Source organism: Phyllobates terribilis, unplaced genomic scaffold (genome assembly GCF_046119375.1).
Source record: "Phyllobates terribilis strain yellow unplaced genomic scaffold, ASM4611937v1 Scaffold_11__3_contigs__length_659146591, whole genome shotgun sequence".
NCBI classification, from domain to species: domain Eukaryota; kingdom Metazoa; phylum Chordata; class Amphibia; order Anura; family Dendrobatidae; genus Phyllobates; species Phyllobates terribilis.
Genome location: NW_027362771.1, coordinates 24552007 through 24574006, shown reverse-complemented (window position 1 = coordinate 24574006; position 22000 = coordinate 24552007). Strand labels below are relative to the sequence as shown.

Sequence of the window (22000 nt, the reverse complement as noted above, 5' to 3'; positions counted from 1 at the left end):
CCTTCTTCTGCAGCCTGGGCCGCCCTCATGAAGGAACGGAAGAAGTGAGCTGGCTAAAAGGTCCGTTGACCTCTCACTTTTTCGTTTACTAGGACCCACCAGCTGCAGTCCTGATTCTGGGACTGTTTCCCAATGGGGGCGGAGTGCCCCATGCTGAGTTAAGTTGGAAAGAAAAATGGAGGACTGTTCCCCTACCTCCCAGGTCAGGAAGGCCTAAGCAGCACCAAAAGTTGTGTGCCTAAGAGAGTTGCTCCTTTTGTTTTTACTTTTATTTTTATTTTTGCTGCGCTTGTTGCGCCTTTTTCTGCTGGAATTTAAAATGCTGAGACACAGCTTGAGGATGGATATCCTCCAAATCTAAGAGACTTGCGGCCTAGCGGGAAGAACCGGTGACCCCCGCTAGGGCCAGGAAGAAAGAGACTCACAGGGTGTTACCTGTGACTGCGTGTCTCAGAATGCAGCCCTGGAAGAAGATTGAGGGCTAATGTTGGGTAACTTGTCTTAAAAATATGGACATGGACACTGTGTTTCCAGGGTCCTTACCAAGAAGGACTGGTACCTCTGAGAAGTTTTTTTTTGAAAAGTTGATAATGGACTGTCCTGAATTGCTGTTCCGGGGCCCTTAACCGAGAAGGGCCAGTCTCCCATCCAAAAAGATGACCTCAGGACCAGTCGTTTACTAAAATGTTTTAGTAAAATTTAGTATTGTGATATAATGTCATAGCTGCTGATTTGTGTTTATTGTTTAGTGTGGTCGGGGACGACCAACATTAAAGTGTCAGGGAATGTAATAGTGGGGAAGGGCGTAGCCTTCCCTTGGTACTGAGATAGTTAAAGGAAGTGTTCCTGAAGTCAGACCTCTCTGAACTGTTGGTAGACCAAGCTAAGGGGTTAGCTTTAGTGGTCCAGTCAGTAGAGTAAAGGGGGAACTTAGTGCCCTGATCAAGCCTTGAGTGACATAGAGCTGGTTGCTGGCATAATTTCTTGTGGGCTGCAGTACCTGTAAACAGCCACAAGATGCCACTGTTCTGGGTGCAGATGTCAGGTTGAGTCTGCTAGCAGGGTTACAGACAGTGATGAGTTAATGCTGTGTGATGACAGCTCACCGAGGGTAGGCACTTAAGGAAAATTCCTGCTTAAGTTTCCAGAAAGTAGGAGGAGTCACTCAGTAAGAGATAGGACAGAGAATCCTACAGGCAGCCTGAGTATATTGGCTGCTAGGGTAGACGGGAGCTCCATACCCTCAGACAGTGGGATCACCAGTGTGCAAGTCTCCCTACGCAAGAGCAAGAGTCCTGTTAGCCGGCCGGAGAAACTCATCAAAGGTAGTGAGGACCCGGGGCACTTCTAGTCTGCAGGAAGCAGAGGAAGATAAATAGGACTCCAGGCTAAGACGTGGGGGAGAGATTGGATCCAGATCACTGTCAGTATTACAGAAGAGTCTCTTCGGCTAGAGATAGAGTCACAGAGATGCTTCACTCAAAGAGGGAACCAGGGCTGAAGATGTTGCCAGCGCCTGTGAGAGAGATGATATAATGGATAAGCCTGTCGGGCCTTATCCATTATATCTGCCTGTAAATATTGTATATATTCCTCTTCCCCAAGTAAAGTTCAAGTTCTGGTTAAGAACCTCGTGTCCTCTCAATTTATTGCTGCCCTGGTCCCAGAAGAGAAATGCCTGGAGACAGCCGCGATCGGATGGCTTGAAGTAAGTGAAGAGCACCACATACACAGCCACACTTCAGAGGGAGGACACGTATTGTCTGTAGGGTGCCAGAGCGAGAGGGGGCTACAGCTCGCCCACGACTACCTCGCTGGGGCACCTTACATTGGCACCTTACATGTGTTTGTTCCTGCTTTTTGTTGGAGGTGATGTGCAGGATGCTTTGTGAGCCTTCCCACTACACCCAGCTGGTTCAGTTGGTGAGAGAGCTCTGCGAGCCTTCCCTCTACACCCAGCTGATCCCTTGGGTGAGAGAGCTGTGTAAGTCTTCCCAGTACACCTTGAGAGCTTTTTCTGACTTGCTGGAGGAATGTAGCCTATTGACAAAATTCCAGGAACACTGAGAGGGTGTTTGCAGGGTGTAATGCCCTTTGTCAATAAGGATAGCTGCCGCAAAAAAAAAAACATATCCCATCAGCATGACTCGACATGTGAAGGTGAGCAGGCCCAGAAGGGTCTGCATTTGTTTCAAAGAGACTTTCGCAATAGGTAAAAAACTATGGATGAGACTCATGAGTTTCTCTATTTTATCAGCCGGGAGCCTGAAAACCATTTCTTCCTAATCTAACTCTTTGCCAAAGAAGGACAAGCGGCATGCAGGACAGGTTGTCTTCTCGGTGGAAAGTGGAGTGCCGAAACGCTGCATTAGGTGACTAAAAGAATCAATGAGAAATTGACATCCACTGGTATTCCAAGGGAAGATGAACAAAAAATCATCCAGGTAATGCATGAATGCTCTGGTCCCAGTTTCATAATGGACCACCTAATCCAAAAAATAGATGAACAGCTCAAAGTAATGGCATGAAATTAAGCATCCCATTGGCAAGCAGGCATCATAATAGAAAAACACGTCTAAATAGCTGCCCAATAAGTGCTAACAATCAGGATGCAACAGAAAGAGGCGAAAAGCTGAGTCTACGTCAGATTTCGCCATAAGTGCCATAGGGCCAGCCTCACAGACTAACAGAACTGCCCTATTGAATGATACATAGGCCACCGATGCGTCCTCCTTTTGAGATGCCGTCGTTCACTGACATGCCTTTTGGATAGGATAAATGGTGAATCAAACAAAAATTATTTCTCTCTTTTTTTGGGGACAATACTCAGTGGAGGCCCTCTCAGGTTAGGAAAAAGAGTGGTCAAGAAAGGGCCCTCTAACCGGACCCAGGACACTTCTTTGCAATTTTCTCCTTTATGATGACTGGATTCTCTCTAGCTGATTTTTAAATTGTGAGCAAAGCATGGCTCTCTGAAATAAAAGAAAGGAATGAAAAATCCAAATGTGAAGCCGATGCCAGCACTGCTGTCTTATTGTGGTGCAGGTCTAGCTATGGAGACATCTCGATAACACTCACCGGAGTCTTTCCCTTCATGGGGGCTTGCTGACCTGGAGGTTGCCTTTCCTGGCTTGCTGCAAAGGACTGATGGGTGCTGTCCTCCGCAGGCGAAGCACTCATGCTTGTATTTGCACAGGCCTTAGAACCTGCAGTGACCCTCATTAAAGAACCAGCATGCCCCTGGTTTTCGCACAGCCACTGTTCCTTGAGAGGAAGGAGCAGTGGCTGCAGATTGAAAGGGAGGTGTTCTTTGTGACATCATAACATAAGCCATAGCTACACATCCGTGCCTTTCACCCTCCCCACATCCAATATCAAGCTGAAGTCCTAAGCGACTACGGAACTCCTTATCATACTTAGCCCATGCGCTGTCCCTGTGTGATTTATATGCATTATATGCTGAATCCATATAAATAAACAATTCAGAACAGCGCTCAGCATGCTGCTGGTCCATAACACAGCCTAGCACCGTGAAGGTCTGAATCCAATTACCCTTACTGTAGTTCTAGCCACCTTAGGCCTCATGTTAAAGGTTTTGTCCATATTTGGTCTCCACTCTTTATAGACCATACGCTGGTCGATGAAGACAAGTGCGTATAATCTAATGGACAGTAATTTGAAGGGGATTCATGTTTTCAAGATGTTATCTTGAATAAAAAAAATTTTAATAAATAATTCTCATTTTTTGGGGGTACCCCCTCGTATGTGTTAATTGGAAAAATAATGTAACAGTTTTATATTTCGAGCCATTAGAATTATGTGTATTTTTTTGTGTATTTTTGTTTTTACTCAAAGGCTAAAAAAAATTTCACAATTTTTTTCCTGATTTTTGTGTATTTTTTAACATTTTTAATAATTTTATTGAACCTTTTTTAACATTTACATTTTATTTTTCACTTTGATCACTGATCTCATACATGACAGTACACCTGTACTGCAGTGCATGAGATCTGTCAGTCAGTTTTGGGGTAGGTACACATTACTTTTGCTGCCATTGCTCTTGAAAAACACATATGCTTTGAGATCACTGTCACGATGGATTTCAAGGCATAGGTTTACTATAAGGATCTATTTTAGCATAAACAGCAGAAATGAGAATATCATGTTGAATTTCATTAAAATCGCCGGTTCTTGTGAATCAAAATAACTCCTTCTCTGTCTCCATCAAATTTTTTGGGCAAATTTGCCGAACCTCGGAAGTTCAAATTTCAAACGATCTTCTCATCTCTGGTAAATGGAGTACTTTTTTTCAGTGTTCCTATGTATAGGAAAGAACAGTTTGCTGTACTTTCCTATACAGTTAAACAAATGGTAAGCAGGCACATACCTATCAGAAAGAAAGTGTCATTTTCAAGCTAGGTGCTCAAGTTATCTGTGCACTTAGCCTACAGTACTTGCATACCGTCTGGCGGTGTCTATAAATGTAATTTAAAGAAGCACTTTTTTCATTAAATATACGTAGTGTAACATACCTGGCGGCATCCTTGCATAGTGGTCCATCTCCCACTGTGCAAGAGCGCGCACTTGATCTCCAGTCCAGAATGTCTCTCTGGCTTCCCTCCATGCTGTCTGTTTGTGTCTGTTTCTGCTGCTTAAGGGCGGCGCCCGATCACTTCCTGCTTTTTGTACCTGCTGCAGGCACACCCCTTGTGCGTCCTCAGCCTAATGCTGTCTGTCATCTGGTATTTAAACCAGCTGCTCCAATTAACCTGAGCATTGTGTTTCATTCAGTGTAGTCTTGCACTCTGAATGTGCCAGGTCCCCTTCTGTGTTTGCTTGTCTGCCTATCCTGGAGGCTGTATTTCCAGGCCTGTCTGAACACGCTCTTTGCCTGTTTGCTTCGCCTTCTAGGGGCCGCATACCTAGACCCGCTCCTGTATCTTGTCTGTCCTGTCTGAACACGCTCCTGGCCTGTTCCTCCCGCCTTCTAGGGGCTGCATACCTAGACCCGCTCCTGTATCTTGTCTGTCCTGTCTGAACACGCTCCTGGCCTGTTCCTCCCGCCTTCTAGGGGCTGCATACCTAGACCCGCTCCTGTATCTTGCTACTGTGTCCATTCTTGTCTGTATACTCTTCTAGCCTGTTTCCTGTGTTTCTCTATGTCCGTACCTTTCCTTTTTCTGCAGAGTCTGAACTCGTACCTAACTCCTGCTCGTTGTCACTGTACTCCCGTTTGTGAGTTTGTGGTCCAATCGCTACTTCACTGCAAGTGCCCTGTGGGTATCTGGTTCTGCCTTTCCCTTCCTGTCTGTTCCGTGTGAAAAGAGCCCTGTCCCCCCTGCTCTGCCTTTGCTCACCGCTCCGGCGGTTCTAGTCTGCTCTGCCTTTGCTCACCGCTCCGGCGGTTCTAGCCTGCTCTGCCCTTTGCTCACCGCTCCGGCGGTTCTAGCCTGCTCTGCCCTTTGCTCACCACTCCGGCGGTTCTAGCCTGCTCTGCCTTTGCTCACCGCTCCGGCGGTTCTAGCCTGCTCTGCCTTTGCTCACCACTCCGGCGGTTCTAGCCTGCTCTGCCTTTGCTCACCGCTCCGGCGGTTCTAGTCTGCTCTGCCTTTGCTCACCGCTCCGGCGGTTCTAGCCTGCTCTGTCTTTGCTCACCGCTCCGGCGGTTCTAGCCTGCTCTGCCTTTGCTCACCGCTCTGGAGGTTCTAGCCTGCTCTGTCTTTGCTCACCGCTCCGGCGGTTCTAGTCTGCTCTGCCTTTACTCACCGCTCCGGCAGTTCTAGCCTGCTCTGCCTTTGCTCACTGCTCCGGCAGTCTCGTCCTGCTCTACTCTTGCTCACCGCTCCAGGCAGCCTCGTCCTGCTCTACTCTCGCTCACCGCTCCAGGCGGCCTCGTCCTGCTCTACTCTTGCTCACCGCTCCAGGCGGCCTCGTCCTGCTCTACTCTCGCTCACCGCTCCAGGCGGCCTCGTCCTGCTCTACTCTCGCTCACCGCTCCAGGCGGCCTCGTCCTGCTCTACTCTCGCTCACCGCTCCAGGCGGCCTCGTCCTGCTCTACTCTCGCTCACCGCTCCAGGCGGCCTCGTCCTGCTCTACTCTCGCTCACCGCTCTAGGCGGTCTCGTCTTGCCCTGCTCTCGCTCACCACTCCGGGCGGTCTTACTCTACTGTGTTTGTCTGCCACATCTGTGGTTCTGTTCCTGAGTCCCAGTGTGTACTGGGTCCTATCCCGCCTGTGTTCCTACCTGCTAGTGCCTCCCTGTCTGTACTTTAGCCGTGCTTGCCTGTACCCCCCTGCCTGCATACCCGCCTGCCTGCATACCAGTCGTGCCTGCCTATACCCACCAGTCTGTGTGCCAGCCTAACCTGTCTGTTCCTGTATTCCCCTGTGTGGGTCAACAGCTGTGTCCGGGGTCTGTCCTGGAGTAGCACCTGGTCCCTCTGCTCGGTTCCTCCTTGGTGCACTAACGTCGTATGCCGTCGTGCGACCCTGGGTGATTACCTAGTTACGCCCCTCCAGGCATTCACTCTCCGGCACGGTCCAGTGGAATCACAACCACACGCCGCTCAGCCCTGGCGTGTGCATTACACGTAGGCAGTGGCTTGCAAAAGTATTCACTCCCCTTGGCTTTTTACTTATTTTTTTATATTACAACCTGTGTTTAAATATTTTTGTAATACGATATGTGTGTGATGCATCAGCACTAAATAGTCTAGGTTGGTGAAGTGAAGTGAGAAAAATATATGCATAAATTAAATTTATGGGATCAAATAACTAAAAATTGGCATGTGCATATGTATTCACCCTGTTTGCGATAAAGCTCCTAAAAATATCTGGTGCAAGTGACTCGCCCCCTGGGCCGTGGGGTACTCGAAACTGGGCCTTCTAGTGTATGGTGCTGATGGGGGTAGTAGTGGCAACCCGATCCCGTGGCTCAGGGTGGTCAGACCAAATGCTGTGGCAGTCTATTAGCATAGTTATGAATGTCCGACTACGCCACCCGTGGATTGCGGTCAGAGTGAACCGCCGCTGCAGGGCAGACCGCAGAGGCTCGTGTTGTGGGTGCAGCAGAGAATAGTATAACTCCCCACGGGAGGAGTGTAGCCTCAGGGCAGTGAGCGTAGATAGTGGGGTTTGTGGTGCAGGGCGTCCCAGTACCGTTAGTGCTGGCGCGGTAAGAAACATAAAGACATCGTGTTGCAGTCCAGGGTCTTTTACTCACAGTTCGTATACTCCAAGCCACTTCTGTACAGGTAATGACTGCCCAGGCCATGCTGCGTCCACCAGGTGAGGAGCTCGATCAACCTTCAGGCAAATCAGGAGTATGGCACAGGACTCCCTTCTGTCCTCTCTCAGGCTCATGCCCCACCAGTGACCAAACTTCTGTCCAGCTGCCGCGGATCTATGCGGGCAAACGTGGGCCCCGTTTCCCGCTATCCTATATGGTGCCTTCCTAGCAGGTTTGGCGGGGGGTCGCACCAATAAATGATCACGACCTCCGGTTCTTGGCTGAGGGATGATTTACCTCCACCAACTTGGGAACCGGTACCCTTATTCTGCCTGACCCTTCACCCGTTGTCTCGTGGGTTCTTAGGGTCCCTTCTGCCTTCTTGTTTCTGAGCCTTTCTACTTCTCTGTCTCTTCTCCTTCTTTCCTGTTCCTTCTTCTCCCCCTTCTCTTGGCCTCTTCTCTAGGCCTACTCCTCCTTCCTTCCTCCTCTCTGGCCCCGGCCTTTTCTCTAGGCCTGCCTCTGAGCAGACCTCCTACAGAGCCTCTGCTCCCTGTCACCTCTCCACTGAACTTCTCTCCCAGAACTAAGATGGTGCCCACCTTTTATACCTCCTCCTCTGTGTGTGAGCTCAGGTGACCAGCACCCAATGAGCTCCTACCTATGCTCAGAACCCAACCCCTATCTGTTCCTACACCACTGGGTTTTCCTCCCCCCCTCCCCACTCCAGCCAGGGACATAGTCAGTTGTGCCTGCATATATATATAAATGGGAGCACCGTAGAGCTGTCCCCCGGAAATGGGGTGTGTGTGGTGTATGCAGCTAACTGAGCCCTGGTCCATACTCCATCCTTACCCGGGAGTGGAATATCACACCTCTGGTTGAGGTGCAATACCCCTGTAGCGGACGAACCCTCGGGGCGCTATACAATCAGCTACCTTCATACATAAGTTACATGCTTAGTGAAAGCAAGTCCACCTGTGTGAAATCTAAGTGTCACATGTAGACACACCTTTTCTGAAAGGCCACAGAGGCTGCAACACCATTAAGCCAGAGGCACCACTAACCAAACAACACCATGAAGACCAAGGAGATCTCCAAACAAGTCAGGGACAAAATTGTTAAGAAATACAAGTCAGGGTTGGGTTGTAAAAAAAAATCCCAATCTCTGATGATCTTTAAAAGCACCATCAAATCCATTATCATCAAATGGAAATTGCATGATACAAAAAACCTGCCAAGAGAGGGCCAAGGAGGGCATTAATCAGAGAGGCAGCACAGAGACCAAAGGTAACCCTGAAGGAGATGCAGAGTTCCCAAGCAGAGACTGGAGTATCTATCCATATCACTACAATAAGCCGTACACTTCATAGAGGTGGCCTTTATGGAAGAGTGGGCAGAAAAAAAGCCTCTACTTACAAACAAAAATTGTCAGTCTCGTTTTGTGTTTGCGAAAAGACACTCCCCAAATGTATGGAGGAAGGTGTTGTGTTCAGAGGAGACCAAAATTGAACTTTTTGGCCACCAAGATAAACGTTATGTCGAATGCCAGATCAACATAGCTCATCACCCCAAGAACACCATCCCCACAGTGAAACATGGTAGTGGCAACATCATTCTGTAGGGATGTTTTTCGGCAGCAGGGACAGGGAAAGTGGTCTAAGTCGAGGGGAAGATGGATGGTGCGAAATACTAGTATATTCTTGAGCAAAACGTGTTTCATTTTGTCAGAGGTTTGAGACTGGGATGGAGGTTCATCTTTCAACAAGCCAAAGACCCAAAGCTTACTAAAGCAACTCCTAAAGCAACACTCGAGTGGTTTAAAGAAAACGTGTAAATGTTTTAGAGTGGTCTAGTCAAAGCCCAGACCTTAATCCAATTGAGAATCTGGTCAGACTTGAAGATTGCTGTGTTCACCAGAAGAAACCATCTAACTTGAAGGAGCTGGAGCAGTTTTGCCTTGAGGAATGGGCAAAAATCCCAGTGGCAAGATGTGTAAATCTCATATAGACTTATTCATAGCAACTTGCAGCTGTTATTGTCACAAAAAGAGGTTCTACAAAATACTGACTTTAGAGGGGTGAATAGTTATGCAAACTGAAGTTTACAGTTATTTTGTCCTATTTGTTGTTTGCTTCACAATAAAAAGAAAAACAAATGTTCACAGTTCTTTACATGAACTGATGCAAACCCTAAAAAAAACTGTGAAATTTCACGTTGTGAGGTAGCAAAACACAAAAAACAACAAGGAGCTGATTACTTTTGCAAGCCTCTGTATATGCATGTAATGTAGTCTGAGGGTATTAATATACTCACAATTGAGCCATTCTGTTCGTCTTTTCAGTGACTTCACCTTAATTACAAGTAGCTGGCTCACTCTATCCTCTATGTGTGAGTGGGAGTCTCTTTTACGATGTAGGCCAATGGAGCCTCGTTCTGACGCTCCACAAACTTACACTGTGAAAGTCACTTACGGGTCAAGCAGAGCGCAGTGTGACCCAGACAGTCGGCAGAGCGGTGATGTCACTCAGAAGAGGAGAACAACGGTGCTGAACACTGGATAGAGCAGCGGTAGTTGAGTATATTAATGCATTCACACTTCATTACATGCACATATACAAACATTTACTGAATAAAAAAATTAATGGTAGTGTTTTTTTAAATGTGTTTTGCAACGTTCTGTTGGTATATGCCACCTCTTGAGATGAAATATACCCGAACTCCATTTGCAATGTACAGGCTGATGTTTTTTAGATATATTTTTTATATACAAACAGCTTATTTCTTTAAGCAGTGCCAATCTGTTTTTTTACTATGTATATCCATGCTGAAAAATGAAACACATAAGAAGTACACGCAACACATGTATGAAGGTAAATGCATTGTTTTTATTAACAACAAAGTGATACAAGTGAAAATACAGATAAGCTGAGAATTAAGGACAAAGAACTTCGCCTTCATGAGATCAAGAAAGAAGAAATATAAGTGAAGAACTATTAATAATGTATCACTTTCTTGACTCCTGAGCAGTGAGCAATAGAGAGCCTGAAAGAAAATGTACAGAATAATACAAATTAGTATTCAAAGAATAATAATAATTAGTATTATTAAACCACTTACGGAATATTTAAGATATATTGAACACAAGAGATTCAAATAACTAAGAACTTATTCTAGGAAACCTTGTTTAGCTTGTAAAAGTATGGAAATCTATTACAGATAGGTATAAGATGTATTCCCAATTATGCTTATTTCAGTGGGAGGATAGGATCTACCAATATGTCTGACACTTTTGCCTCCAACATCACTGGAAAACCAAGAGCCCAGGAGGCCATACACATTACATCAATCACTGGTCTTATTGTAAGCAGCAGATCGAGCTGACTTTTGGCAAATGTGTATGGTCAGTTTTAAGATCGCCATTGTCATGAGATACCTCTGTCTTGCAGACACAAAGGGCCCAATTCATCATTTGAAGGTGTTTTTAAGTCGCTTTGCAACATGACAGACACAGTTCATGCCTTTTTACAAAGTAAAAAATGGTCTTTTCTTCTGTTTTAGATAATTTTTGCAACTTTTAAGTGCAAAATGTCACAAAAATTGCTGAATACTTTTAAACGTACTCACTCCAGGGCTCCAGGACTGGAGTATATTTGTGACAAATCTTGTAACTTTTTGAAAAGTTGCAAATGATGAATCAGGCGAAAATATCTGGAAACCCTAAACTACATCCACAGCGGCGAATTAAAAAAAAACGAACACATGTAAAATAGAGTTCAAAAAAGCACAACTGAAAAGGTGAATTTGGTGCAAGCAAAAAAGGGTCAAAACACCGAAAACTCAACAAAAAACAGGTGCAAATGCAATAATGAATCAGGCTGATAGTGAATGAAGCTTGGGGCATGTTGAGATTAGTGAGATTGAATGACTTTTATGTCTAAACTAGATAAACACATTTGTGAAAGTGTTGCCATTCTAGAGAAATGGATAGATTTTTTTTCCCAGGTGTCATCCTAGTTGTTTCCATTTTTTTCTCTTCTGTTTTTTTTTTTTTCACTGAAGACGTGTGCTTGCTTTCAAGCCAATAAAAAACCCCAGAATGTCATGTTTTTATTCAAGTTTATCACTAAGCAACAAGTCTGTGACACACGCATGCAAAATGTAAGTTCATAGGGAAGCCTTCTGATTTTCTTCTGTCTTCCTCAGATCCCGATAGACTTGTACGGCCATGTTTGATCCGCAAATAGAATCAGCATAGTACCTGCTTTGAGTCTCACGGATTTCACTTTTGGCTTCATGATTTTAACAAATGTGTGAATACATCCATTTTACTCTATTGGTTCCAGTGCTGTCCTTGAAAAAAATTGGACATCACTTGGATGTGCCATAGGGATGACTACATTCATACATGCATTTGACATGTCTGAGTGCTGTGCCATTTTTTTCAGACAGAACTCGGACTCAGCATAAAATGAATGTATTCCTACATTCATTAAAATCACAGATTCGGGAGCAAGATCCGTGAGACTCAGAGCATGTCCAATTCTCATCCAAATTACGGCTCAGACTCAGCCATCCAACTAAATGGGGTTCTGTGACACACAGAGGCAGATCGGGTGGTTTCTGATTTGCTTCCATTTTGCATGCGTGTCTCATGGATCTGATGCTTAGTGATTAACTTGATAAAAACATGTCACCTTCCAAGGGTTGAAGAGAAAAACACAGTTTACAAGCTATTGGGGACTGAGCTGCATGAGCGACTAGTCAAACAGCTGGGTCCCCAGTGGCTTCTTACCGCCTGCTGCCAATGACTGGTAGGTCTCTCCCTATACACGCTCACAGGGAGACACCCTTCACTTAAAGGGAGCAGGTGGGGTGAATCCGCTGGGGAGACACCTGTTCTACTGCCATGTGGCTTGGACACTGTTGACTTCTAAGTTTTTAATTTTTTTTTTTAAACACTGCAGAATTTCAGAGTTATTGCTGAAATAATACAGCCACAGACTGATACATGATGCCTGTCGGTTGGGCAGTATGTATCAGTTGTCAAGGTCCCTTTAAGGCTATGTATCCACGATACAGAAATGCTCGGGATTTTGCTGAGCGTTTCTGCATCTCCCTGCCAGAAAAAACGCATGTGGATTGTACATGTGGATTGTACATGCGGATTGTACATGCGGATTGTACATGCGGATTGTACATGCGTTTTCCTGCCAGGGACATGCGGATGTGAAGCGTTCTTCATATGCATTTCCACATGCGCGTTGACAAGCGCTTTCCAAGCGATTTTAGCATCACTTGGAAAGTGCTTGTCAATTTGGTCACACTATATAAATCCATGCAAAAGGCATGGATTTATATACTGTGACACCAAAGAATGGTTAAAAATAAAAAAATAAATATATACTTAACTTCTGATGGCCCCCGGAGTCTTGTTTCACCGTCCTGGCTGCCGGCAGATCGCGGTACACTGAAGGACCTGCTGACGTCAGCGTCGCGTGACCCGTCACATGACTATGACGTCAGGTCCTTCGGTCCATCGCGATCTGCCAGCATGAGATGAGGAGCACACTGAGGTAAGTATATATTTATTTTTTATTTTATTCTTTTTTTCACAGTTTCTATGGTACCCGGGTCCAGATGAGAGTCTCCTCTTCTCTAGACCCGGGTACCATCCGCACATTGGAACGCATGGAATGCGCATCTACATATACAGTGATGCGGAATCCATGCGTTCTAATGCAAGTCAATGGCGGAAAAAACGCAGCACTTCTGCAAAATAATTGGTAGTGCTGCGTTTTTTTACGCAATGATAATCCGCAGCGGAAATTTCCGCAGCATGTGCACAGCACATGCAGATTATCATTGGGGGACATGGCAGGCCTTCTACCATGCGTTTTTTAAGCATTTCTGCAGCGTTTTTGTCGCTGCAGAAACACTTTAACAACGCATTGTGGGCTCACAGCCTAAGTGTCAGCAGCAGATCCTCTTGTATGCCAAAGAGATAAGCTGCTGCCATAGGAGTCAAATGAAACAAACATTTCTGTGCACGGGGGTCTTGGGAGATATGGCTATCAGCTGTCAGCTATCTAATTAATGTCTACGACTATGTTAGGAATAAGAGATTGAATTTTACAAAGATCCAAAAGGTGAGGAATGTAAAAATTGGTCCTGTTCTAAGAAATAATCTGTGCTAATAAAACCAGTTTTAAATTTACCAATCATAGCATTGCAACCATGACACTATTTGCTACGGAAAGGAAACAATTGTGAGATCTTTGGACTTTTTAAACCACCAATCAATGGGTTTAAAAAATGTGTTCTGCATACGTGGCTCTAGAAGGAGTTGTCCAGCTTTTTTAAAAAACAGAATGTAGGCAGATGCAAATATAGTCAAACAATAATTAAGGCTATATTACCACGATGTGTGCTTTTGGTGAGTTTTGACACTTCAGTTTTTGCTTCTTTTTGATATTTCATGCTTTAAATAAAGCTGCTTTGTTTTTGATTCATTCTGATTAGTGATGAGCGAGCATGCTCACCACTGCTAGGTACTCGCCCGAGCATCTCAGTACTCGAGATGCTCGGAGCTCGCCGAGTACTTTTGAGATGCTCGGGCGCTCAGGTCCCCGTCCTGCATGTCTGGCGCTATTTAGAGCACCAATCATGCAGGGATTGTCTACCACTCACTGTAATGCCGCAGACATGGTGGTTGTGGCATTACAGTGATTGCCCAAATCAATGGGAACAGTGCTCACAGTGAAACATGAAAAGCCGGCAATTCATCAGCGGCATACACCGGTACCCAGCAGCAGCGCTCTGCTGTGATCCAGCCTGTCATCTTAATGCCATCCCAGCATGGGAGAATTCTCCTGCTCAAGTGGTGAGCGCAGGAAAATTCTCCCACGCTGTCAGTGACGTGCATGAGGTGAGCTGAGTTCATTGGACATGAACTGGGCTCATCTGGATGCCGTCACAACCAGACACTGAGGAGCTTCACTGAGGAGCTTCTCAGTGTCTGCGGCATGGCAAGCTGGATGGCACCGTTCTGCTGCGCTCCAGCCTGTCATGTCAATGTAGCAGAGCTGAGGCCGTCCTGAGAACCATGGAAAGGTAAGGATGAGGTTGGTTCATTATTTTACTTTTATTTCAGGAGATCGTTGGCTTCAGCTGGAATGGGCGTGATGGTAAGTAGGGTTTAATTTAGAGCATTAAAGGAATGTGTCTTTATTTCAATTAAAGGACTTTATTCTGGGTGTCTGTGTTTTTTTTTAACTTTGACTATGGGGTTAGTAATGGGGGTGTCTTATAGACGCCTCTCCATTACTAACCTGGGCTTGATGTCAGCTGGCATTATAAGCTGGCATCAACCCCAACCCTATTACCCCACTGGCACCGCTACAGGGCAGTGGGAAGAGCGAGGCTAAGTGCCAGAATTGGTGCATCCTATGGATGCGCCATTTCTGGGGCAGCTGATGGCTGGTGTTTCTAACCTGAGAGGGGGCCAATATTCATGGCACTCTTCCTGGGCTATTAATATCAGCCCCCAGCTATCTGCCTAGCCTTTGCTAGCTATTAAAATAGGGGGGAACCCACATAATTTTTTTTTGGGTCCCCCATTTTAATAGATAGTAAAGGCTAGGTATTCAGCTGGGGGCTGATATTAGTAGCCTGGGAAGCTCTGTGGGTATTACCCCCTTCCCTGGCTTCAAACATCTGCCCCAGCCATCTGCTTAACCTCCGCTAGAGACTAAAATTACTGGGAACCCCACGCCATTTTTTTTTAATAAATCCTTTATTTTAACAATAAATGACAAGTACAGTAACCAACACTGTACTTATTATATATGTGACTGACATGTTTCTATCTATCTAATCAGTGTGATGCTCTATTCTTTCTGTTCTAAATTGACGGGTACTGGTGTATGCCGCTGCTGAATTGCCGGCTTTTTTAAAGAGAAAGGTGCATGAAAATCGGAGGGCACTAGTGTGTTCCAAGTGCCCTGCTATGTTTTTCACGCACCCTCCTATATACCCTGCCTGCCTGTCTGCCTATATATTCTGCCTGCCTGACGTTTCATTGAGCACTGTTCGCATTGATTTGGGCAATTTTTGACCTTTTGCAGACCGCCGAGGGGGACCGCCAGAAAAATGCTCGAGTTTCCCACAGACTTACATTCGGCTCGTTGCTCGGGTCGAGCACCTGAGTGTTCCAATGTGCTCGACCCGAGCTTCGAGCACCTGAGCATTTTAGTGCTCGCTCATCACTAATTCTGATATTTGGCTTTGAAATTTTTTAATTTATACAGTTACATGTGGATTACCTGCGTTTTGATGCGTTTCCACAGCAGAAATGCACTAAAAACGCATGTACGTTTTTTACCTGCAGATTTCCCCGCATCTAATGCAAGTCTATGGGGAAAATACTCACAGAAAACTAAGCGTACCCACAAGAGAAATTGACACGCTGCGGATTTGAAACAAGCACCACAGGACAGTTTACGCTGAGTAAAAAAAAAGTTCATTAGCATGAGATTTCTATAAATCACATCCGCTTTGCTGGAATTATATCATGCTGCATCAAAAACATGAGCCTAAAAATCCCCTGTGCCATGTTGCTTATGGTCCTAAGATCCCCTGATGATCTCTGGTTGCAGAAGTCATGTGAACTGCATCCTGGTATAACTATTGCAGCTAATGACTGGCTGCAGCAGCCACATTGCTGCTGCAATGTAAAAGATACAGAACAGTGGAATTTAACAAGTGATTTGGCTTTACTTTTTTGTTATTTAGCATACAATTGTGTTTTTCTAATAATTGCCATTTTTTTTAAAGCTCAACAACCCTTGAAAAAAAAACTTGAAATGATTCTTCAAACCACCAACAGTATTATTGCATTGCCATTATTCTGATAGATCTCACTCCGTATGCCTGTATATTATAACAAAGGTGTAATAAGGTGCCTTGGGTTTTTAGCAAATGTGTAGTAGCATTTTGGCCATGTGTATGACCCCCTGTTGATTTTCTACATCATTTACACACAAAGTGAAAGTTTGAACAATTGCTGTCTCCAATTTCCCCATAGATAATGAGCTGTTTTCTGCTGGTAAAACTCCAGCAAAAATGTATGTATAGTTTTTTTTTTTGTTTTCAGAAAAAGATTTCACAATTTTAAATTGGTACATAAATAATAAACCTAACTATTACAGAGACGATTGTCATTTTAACTGGCTTTAAACTGTTAAAATTTTGTGAATATGTTTTCAGAAAAAAAATATTTAATTTCCCTGCAGATTTTAAGATTATGGTAAATATTACAAAGCTTAAATTTATGCTATAAATTACCTGTGGTTAGCCTTTGTAGGATCCAGCAGGTCTAGCAGCTATACCTGTAGCAGTCTGTAAAGTACCACCAGCACCAATAGCCAAACCACCAGCTAAATGTGTAGCACCACCAACCATACCATTAACCAAATTACCAGCTAAATGTGTAGCACCACCAACACCAGAAGCCAAACCACCAGTTAAATGTGTAGCACCACCAACCACACCATTAACCAAATTACCAGCTAAATGTGTAGCACCACCAAGCACACCAGTAGCCAAATTACCAGCTAAATGTGTAGCACTACCAACACCATTAGCCAAACCACCAGTTAAATGTGTAGCACCACCAACCACACCATTAACCAAATTACCAGCTAAATGTGTAGCACCACCAAGCACACCAGTAGCCAAATTACCAGCTATATGTGTAGCACTACCAACACCATTAGCCAAACCACCAGTTAAATGTGTAGCACCACCAACCACACCATTAACCAAATTACCAGCTAAATGTGTAGCACCACCAAGCACACCAGTAGCCAAATTACCAGCTAAATTTGCAGCACCACTAAGCACAGTAGTAGCCAAACCAATTGTGTCACCCACAATTTTTAATCCAGAACCAATAAGACATCCGCCCTGTAGAAAGAAAAAGTATGTGCCATAAATAAAAAGAAACAAATCATCCATAGTTCACCTTGTTTTGTAAATTAATTTGTTTTTGTGTGCTTTCCCTTGATTGTATGTTTTCTTTTTTTTCCCCATTTGGTAAAAATGAATATCCTTCATCACCTCCATTATAGAGTAACTATCAACATTGTGGGGTTGACCTTTTTATTTAGTAAAAGAGTGGACAACCCCAGACTGATGATTTTCTAATTATAACCTAGTAATAAAAGTGCTCAGAAGTATTAAAAGAGCCTAATTTTTGCACAGTGGGATCCCACAACCCTCTGTGGCCCCTCATGAGATCTCCCTTTCATAACCCAACAACGCTGTGTACTTTACTAAGCCTCTACTGAACACTGATATCAATAGAGCAGTGATCGTTCGTTAACAGTTTAATAAAGTATGTAGCAGTGCTGGATAAGTTCAAAGAGCGAGATCTCACTGATTGTGAGAGGGCCCATAGAGAGTTGTGAGATGCGGCATGAGGGTGAATTCTGACCACTTTTGCTAATTAGTGATTTTTAGAAAATATCTTGGACTGCCCATTTTTTATGACAGTGGTTGTCTGGTACTTTTATATTGATGACTTTTCTTTAGGACAGGTCATCAATGACAGATCGGTGGTGGTGCGACACCTAGTACCCCTGCCAATCACCTATTCATTTGATGGAGTTATGGAATTCTGCTCTGCATGCACATTCGTCCGTCGCCGGCACATGGAACAGCATCCCCACTAGTCTGAAATTGATGACCTAAGGGTACGTTTGGGGAAAATATTAAAAAGGACAGCCTCAAAAAAGGTACTCTATAATGTCTTGGGGTGATAGAGCGCAAGACAAAGGCTTTACTCTGAAACGCACATCGAGATTGGCATCATGCCAGTGGGATGGCAGTCTTCGGGTATGTACTGTGTATGGTGTACTTTTAGAGTTTGTTCAACTGACTATCACTCCATGGCATTTACATTATATACTATTTCCAGTCTATTACTTACTGATTGAGCTAATTTGATATGTAATATAACATATCTCAAGTAATATTTAAAGGGGTTGACCATTTTATAGGACATTATTTTCTTTTACTTAAATCCCTTTTTTGGGCTAAAAATCATTTTTGCAATTGGGTTTCATTTCCAATTTTGCAATTTTTAGTTTTTACAGGCTTTGAAAGAAAAGTTTCTGACTTTTTTTTATCTGTCTTTTTCTGAGCTCTTCTTAGCTGATTTATGGCTACAGACTACATTTAAATTGAATGTGCAGGGAATAGATGGTGTAAAATTTGTAATGTACCCAATTGAAAATATAATATTTAGCCCAAATTACATACATTTAAGTAAAAAGAAAAGCCTGAACAGGTGGCCAGCCCCTTTAAGTGTACCTCTGAGCTGTACAACAGTTATCTTTGTAGTCTTTAACTCTCATATAACTTTTTAGTTTAATGCATTGCCTCTTGCTGTGTGTGTGTTTCCATTCACTGGGTGACTCACTTTTATTTTTAATTTGCGCTGAATGTAATTTTGGTGACATAAAATTAATCTGTCACCAGGTTTTTGCTACTTAACCTAAGAGCAGCATGATAGAGGGGCAGAGGGCCTGATTCCAGGGATGTCACTTGCTCAGTAGATTGCTGTAGTCTCAATGCAATCAATGTTTTATCAGCAGGAAATTATTACGGCCACACTGGGTCTCACTTGCTTGTCAGTCAGGCGAATCTGTGTAAACCCGCCCCCAGCACTGATTGGCGGCTTGTTGACAATGTACTGTGTACACAGTAAGCAGACAATCAGGGATGTGGGCGGGGTTATACACAGCTCAGCATTCTGAGCACTGCTACATCTCCAGCAAAGAAAATAGGGATTGTAGGAAAACTGCACCAGTAAGTGATAAATTGCTGGAATCAGGCTCTCTGCCCCTGCTTCATGTTGCTGTCAGGTCACACAGCAAAACCCTGATGACAGATTTTTTTAATAAAGAAAATAATTTGAATTTTTCTAAATTTTGGCTCTGGTGCACTTTGGTCCAGATTCATCATTTGGTTTTTTATAAGTCATAATTTTTTTTGCCTTGTGGTATTCATGCTGTTTTTTTTTCAGCAAGTTTTTCAAAGTTGAGCACAAGGTTGAAGAATTTTGTGCAAAGCAAAAACCTGGACTTTATTTATGTTTTTGACCATTTCTTCAAACTTTTTAGCCTACCAAGATGCACGCTTCATAAAGTGGTGCGCAAATTGAGTCTAAATATCTGGTGTACATAAAATCACTCCAAGAAGAATTGGAGTAAATTTGCAACAAATTTAGCTACTTTTTAGAAAAGCTGCAATTGATGAATCAGCCAAAAACATCTGGAAAGTCTAAGCTTCACCCACAATGGCAAACATAAGAAAAAAGCAGGCGAACACATATAAAATAGACTTTAAAAAAAGCACAAATTCAAAGAAGCATTAGACGCAAATGAAAAACAGGTGAAAAACTGTAAAAAACAGGCAAAATAACAGCACAAATGCAATAAATAGGGTTCTTTGTCTTTTTGAAAGATCTACTATGACTGTCAGTGCATTTGTTCTAAAATAAGCACATATAGAGATGATGGAGGTTTAAAGCCCTCATAGACGTTAGACTAATGTCAGCTCAACCCACCGATATCCATGAGTTCAGTCATTAGTCTAATGTATACAGGGGGCCTCCTTTCCCTGATGGATAATGTGGGATGAAGATAAGAATCTGGCATGTCTGATTTCAGAATTCTGATCCTTTTGTTCTCTAAGAGATAAGCCACCAACAGAGATTTCAGATACCAGCTCTTTCATAGAAAGCACAGCAGCAGAGCAAGCACTTCTGTACATGGAAGAGCTGGGCGAAATAGTTGCTGGCCTAGCCATCTTTCAGTTGACAGCTATCAAAATTGTATGCATGCCTTCCAACAATCTCAGATCCATCAGGACTGTCTTAAATTTTGAGATCTGTCCTGGGAGGTTAGATGTATGTCCTGACTTCAGCAGTATCTGAGTCCTTGGGGCATACATAGATGCAGTTGAATATAATGGTGGAGAAGAGAACCATCAGATCCATCATCTACCACTTAGTGTATGTAAGGACTGAAGGCCATACCATTTTTAGGTTATGTGTCTAAGTAACAGCAAAGAGGAGTAGGACACAGGCAAGGTGTGTGTGTGTTTTGATGGAGTAGTGTTGTCTGTGTTAAATATAGCAAAATAGTGTATGTTGAATTAAGACAGCTGTGTGTGTGTAAGGCTATGTGCCCACGTAGCAGATTTGATGCAGAGCGTTTTTGCCTCTCTCTGGCAGAAAAAACGCATGCAGATTTACATGCGTTATTTCTGCCAGAGAGAAGCGTTTTTTCAGCGTTTTCGAATGCGTTTTTTCAAGCACTTTTCCATCACTTGGAAAAGTGCTTGACAAGTGCTTGACAAGTTGGTCACACAATATTAATCCATGCAACCGGCACGGATTTATAATGTGCGAACAACTGATGCTTTAAATGCAGCATCTATAGCAAAAAAAAAGAGAATTAAAACGTTAATAAAAAAAAAATACTTATATACTCACCTCTCTGGTCTCCTCCAGTCTGCTCCCGGCAGCGATCATCTCTCCTCGGCGTCCCGCGGTGTACTGTAAGGACCTGCAGTGTCGTCATTTAGTCAGCTGATGGTCACGCGACCAACACATGACCGCCGATGTCAGCGGTCGCGTGACCATCAGGTGACTAAATGACGTCACCGCAGGTCCTGACAGTACACCGCGGGATGCCAAAGAGAGAGTACGTGGGCGGGAGCAGACTGGAAGAGACCGGAGAGCAGACCGGGGGCCGCCGGAGAGGTGAATATACAGGTTTTGTTTATTTTTAACTTTTTTATTTCTTTTTTTCACCGCGTGGTAGCCGGGGTGAAGAGGAGTACCACACACACAGTGTTTGCGCTGCAAATTCGCGGCCATTGAATTTAATTGAAACGCAGCAAATCCACATATACCTCCGGGTTTGCTGCGTTTCAATGTTCCTCAATGGCCGTGAATTTGCAGCGTAATCGCGGTAGAAATGGTCATGCTGCGTTTTGCAACGCAATGCGAATTCGGCGCACAAATTAGCGCATCATGTGCACAGCACATCCGAATTCACATTGCCTTGCATGGTAGACGGTTTTACAAGCGTTTTTGCGGCATTTTGACAGCCGTAAAAACGCCACAGAAACGCTACAAAAACGCTACGTCGGCACATAGCCTTAATGTAGTATTAGAACGTGTATTTTATCTAGCAGAGTTCTGTGTGTGTTGATGTAGCAGAGTTGTGTGTTTTGACATAGCAATGTTGTGTGTGTTTTGATATAGTGGAACAGTTTGTGTCAATCTAACAGAGTTGTGTTTTTTGATATAGCACAGTTGTGTGGATGTGTTGATGTAGCACAGTTGTGTGTATGTGGATGTTGCAGAGTCGTGTGTGTTGATGTAGCAGTGTGTAGTGTGTGTTAATGTAGTATTGTTGTTTGAGTTGTGTGTGGGTTGAAGTTGCAGAGCTGTGTGTGAGTTGATGTTACAGAGCTGTGTGTGCTGATATAGCATATGTTTCTGTGTTGTTGTACCAGCATGATGTGTGTGTTAATGTAGCAGAGCTATGTGTTGATGCATCAGCATTATATTTGTGTTGATGTAGCAACGTTGTGTATATGTTTATGTTTCACAGTTGTGTGTGTTGATGTAGCAGTGTTTATCGTGTGTTGATACAGTAGTGTTGTGTGTGCTGATGTTGAAGAGTTGTATGTGGG

General features: G+C 43.9%; 1 protein-coding gene across 1 annotated transcript in view; it reads right to left on the bottom strand.

Annotated features, from left to right (window-relative positions):
- Positions 1–10096: 10096 nt before the first annotated feature.
- Positions 10097–22000, bottom strand: part of LOC141165496 (uncharacterized) — a 29407-nt gene continuing 17503 nt past the window's right edge. Inside the window, exons 9-10 of the mRNA XM_073651127.1 lie at positions 16574–17194; positions 10097–10273 (exon numbers count right to left, since the gene is read on the bottom strand). Coding sequence (XP_073507228.1) covers positions 16580–17194 — 615 coding nt within the window. The 3' untranslated portion in view covers positions 10097–10273; positions 16574–16579. The remainder of the gene's footprint in view (positions 10274–16573; positions 17195–22000) is intronic.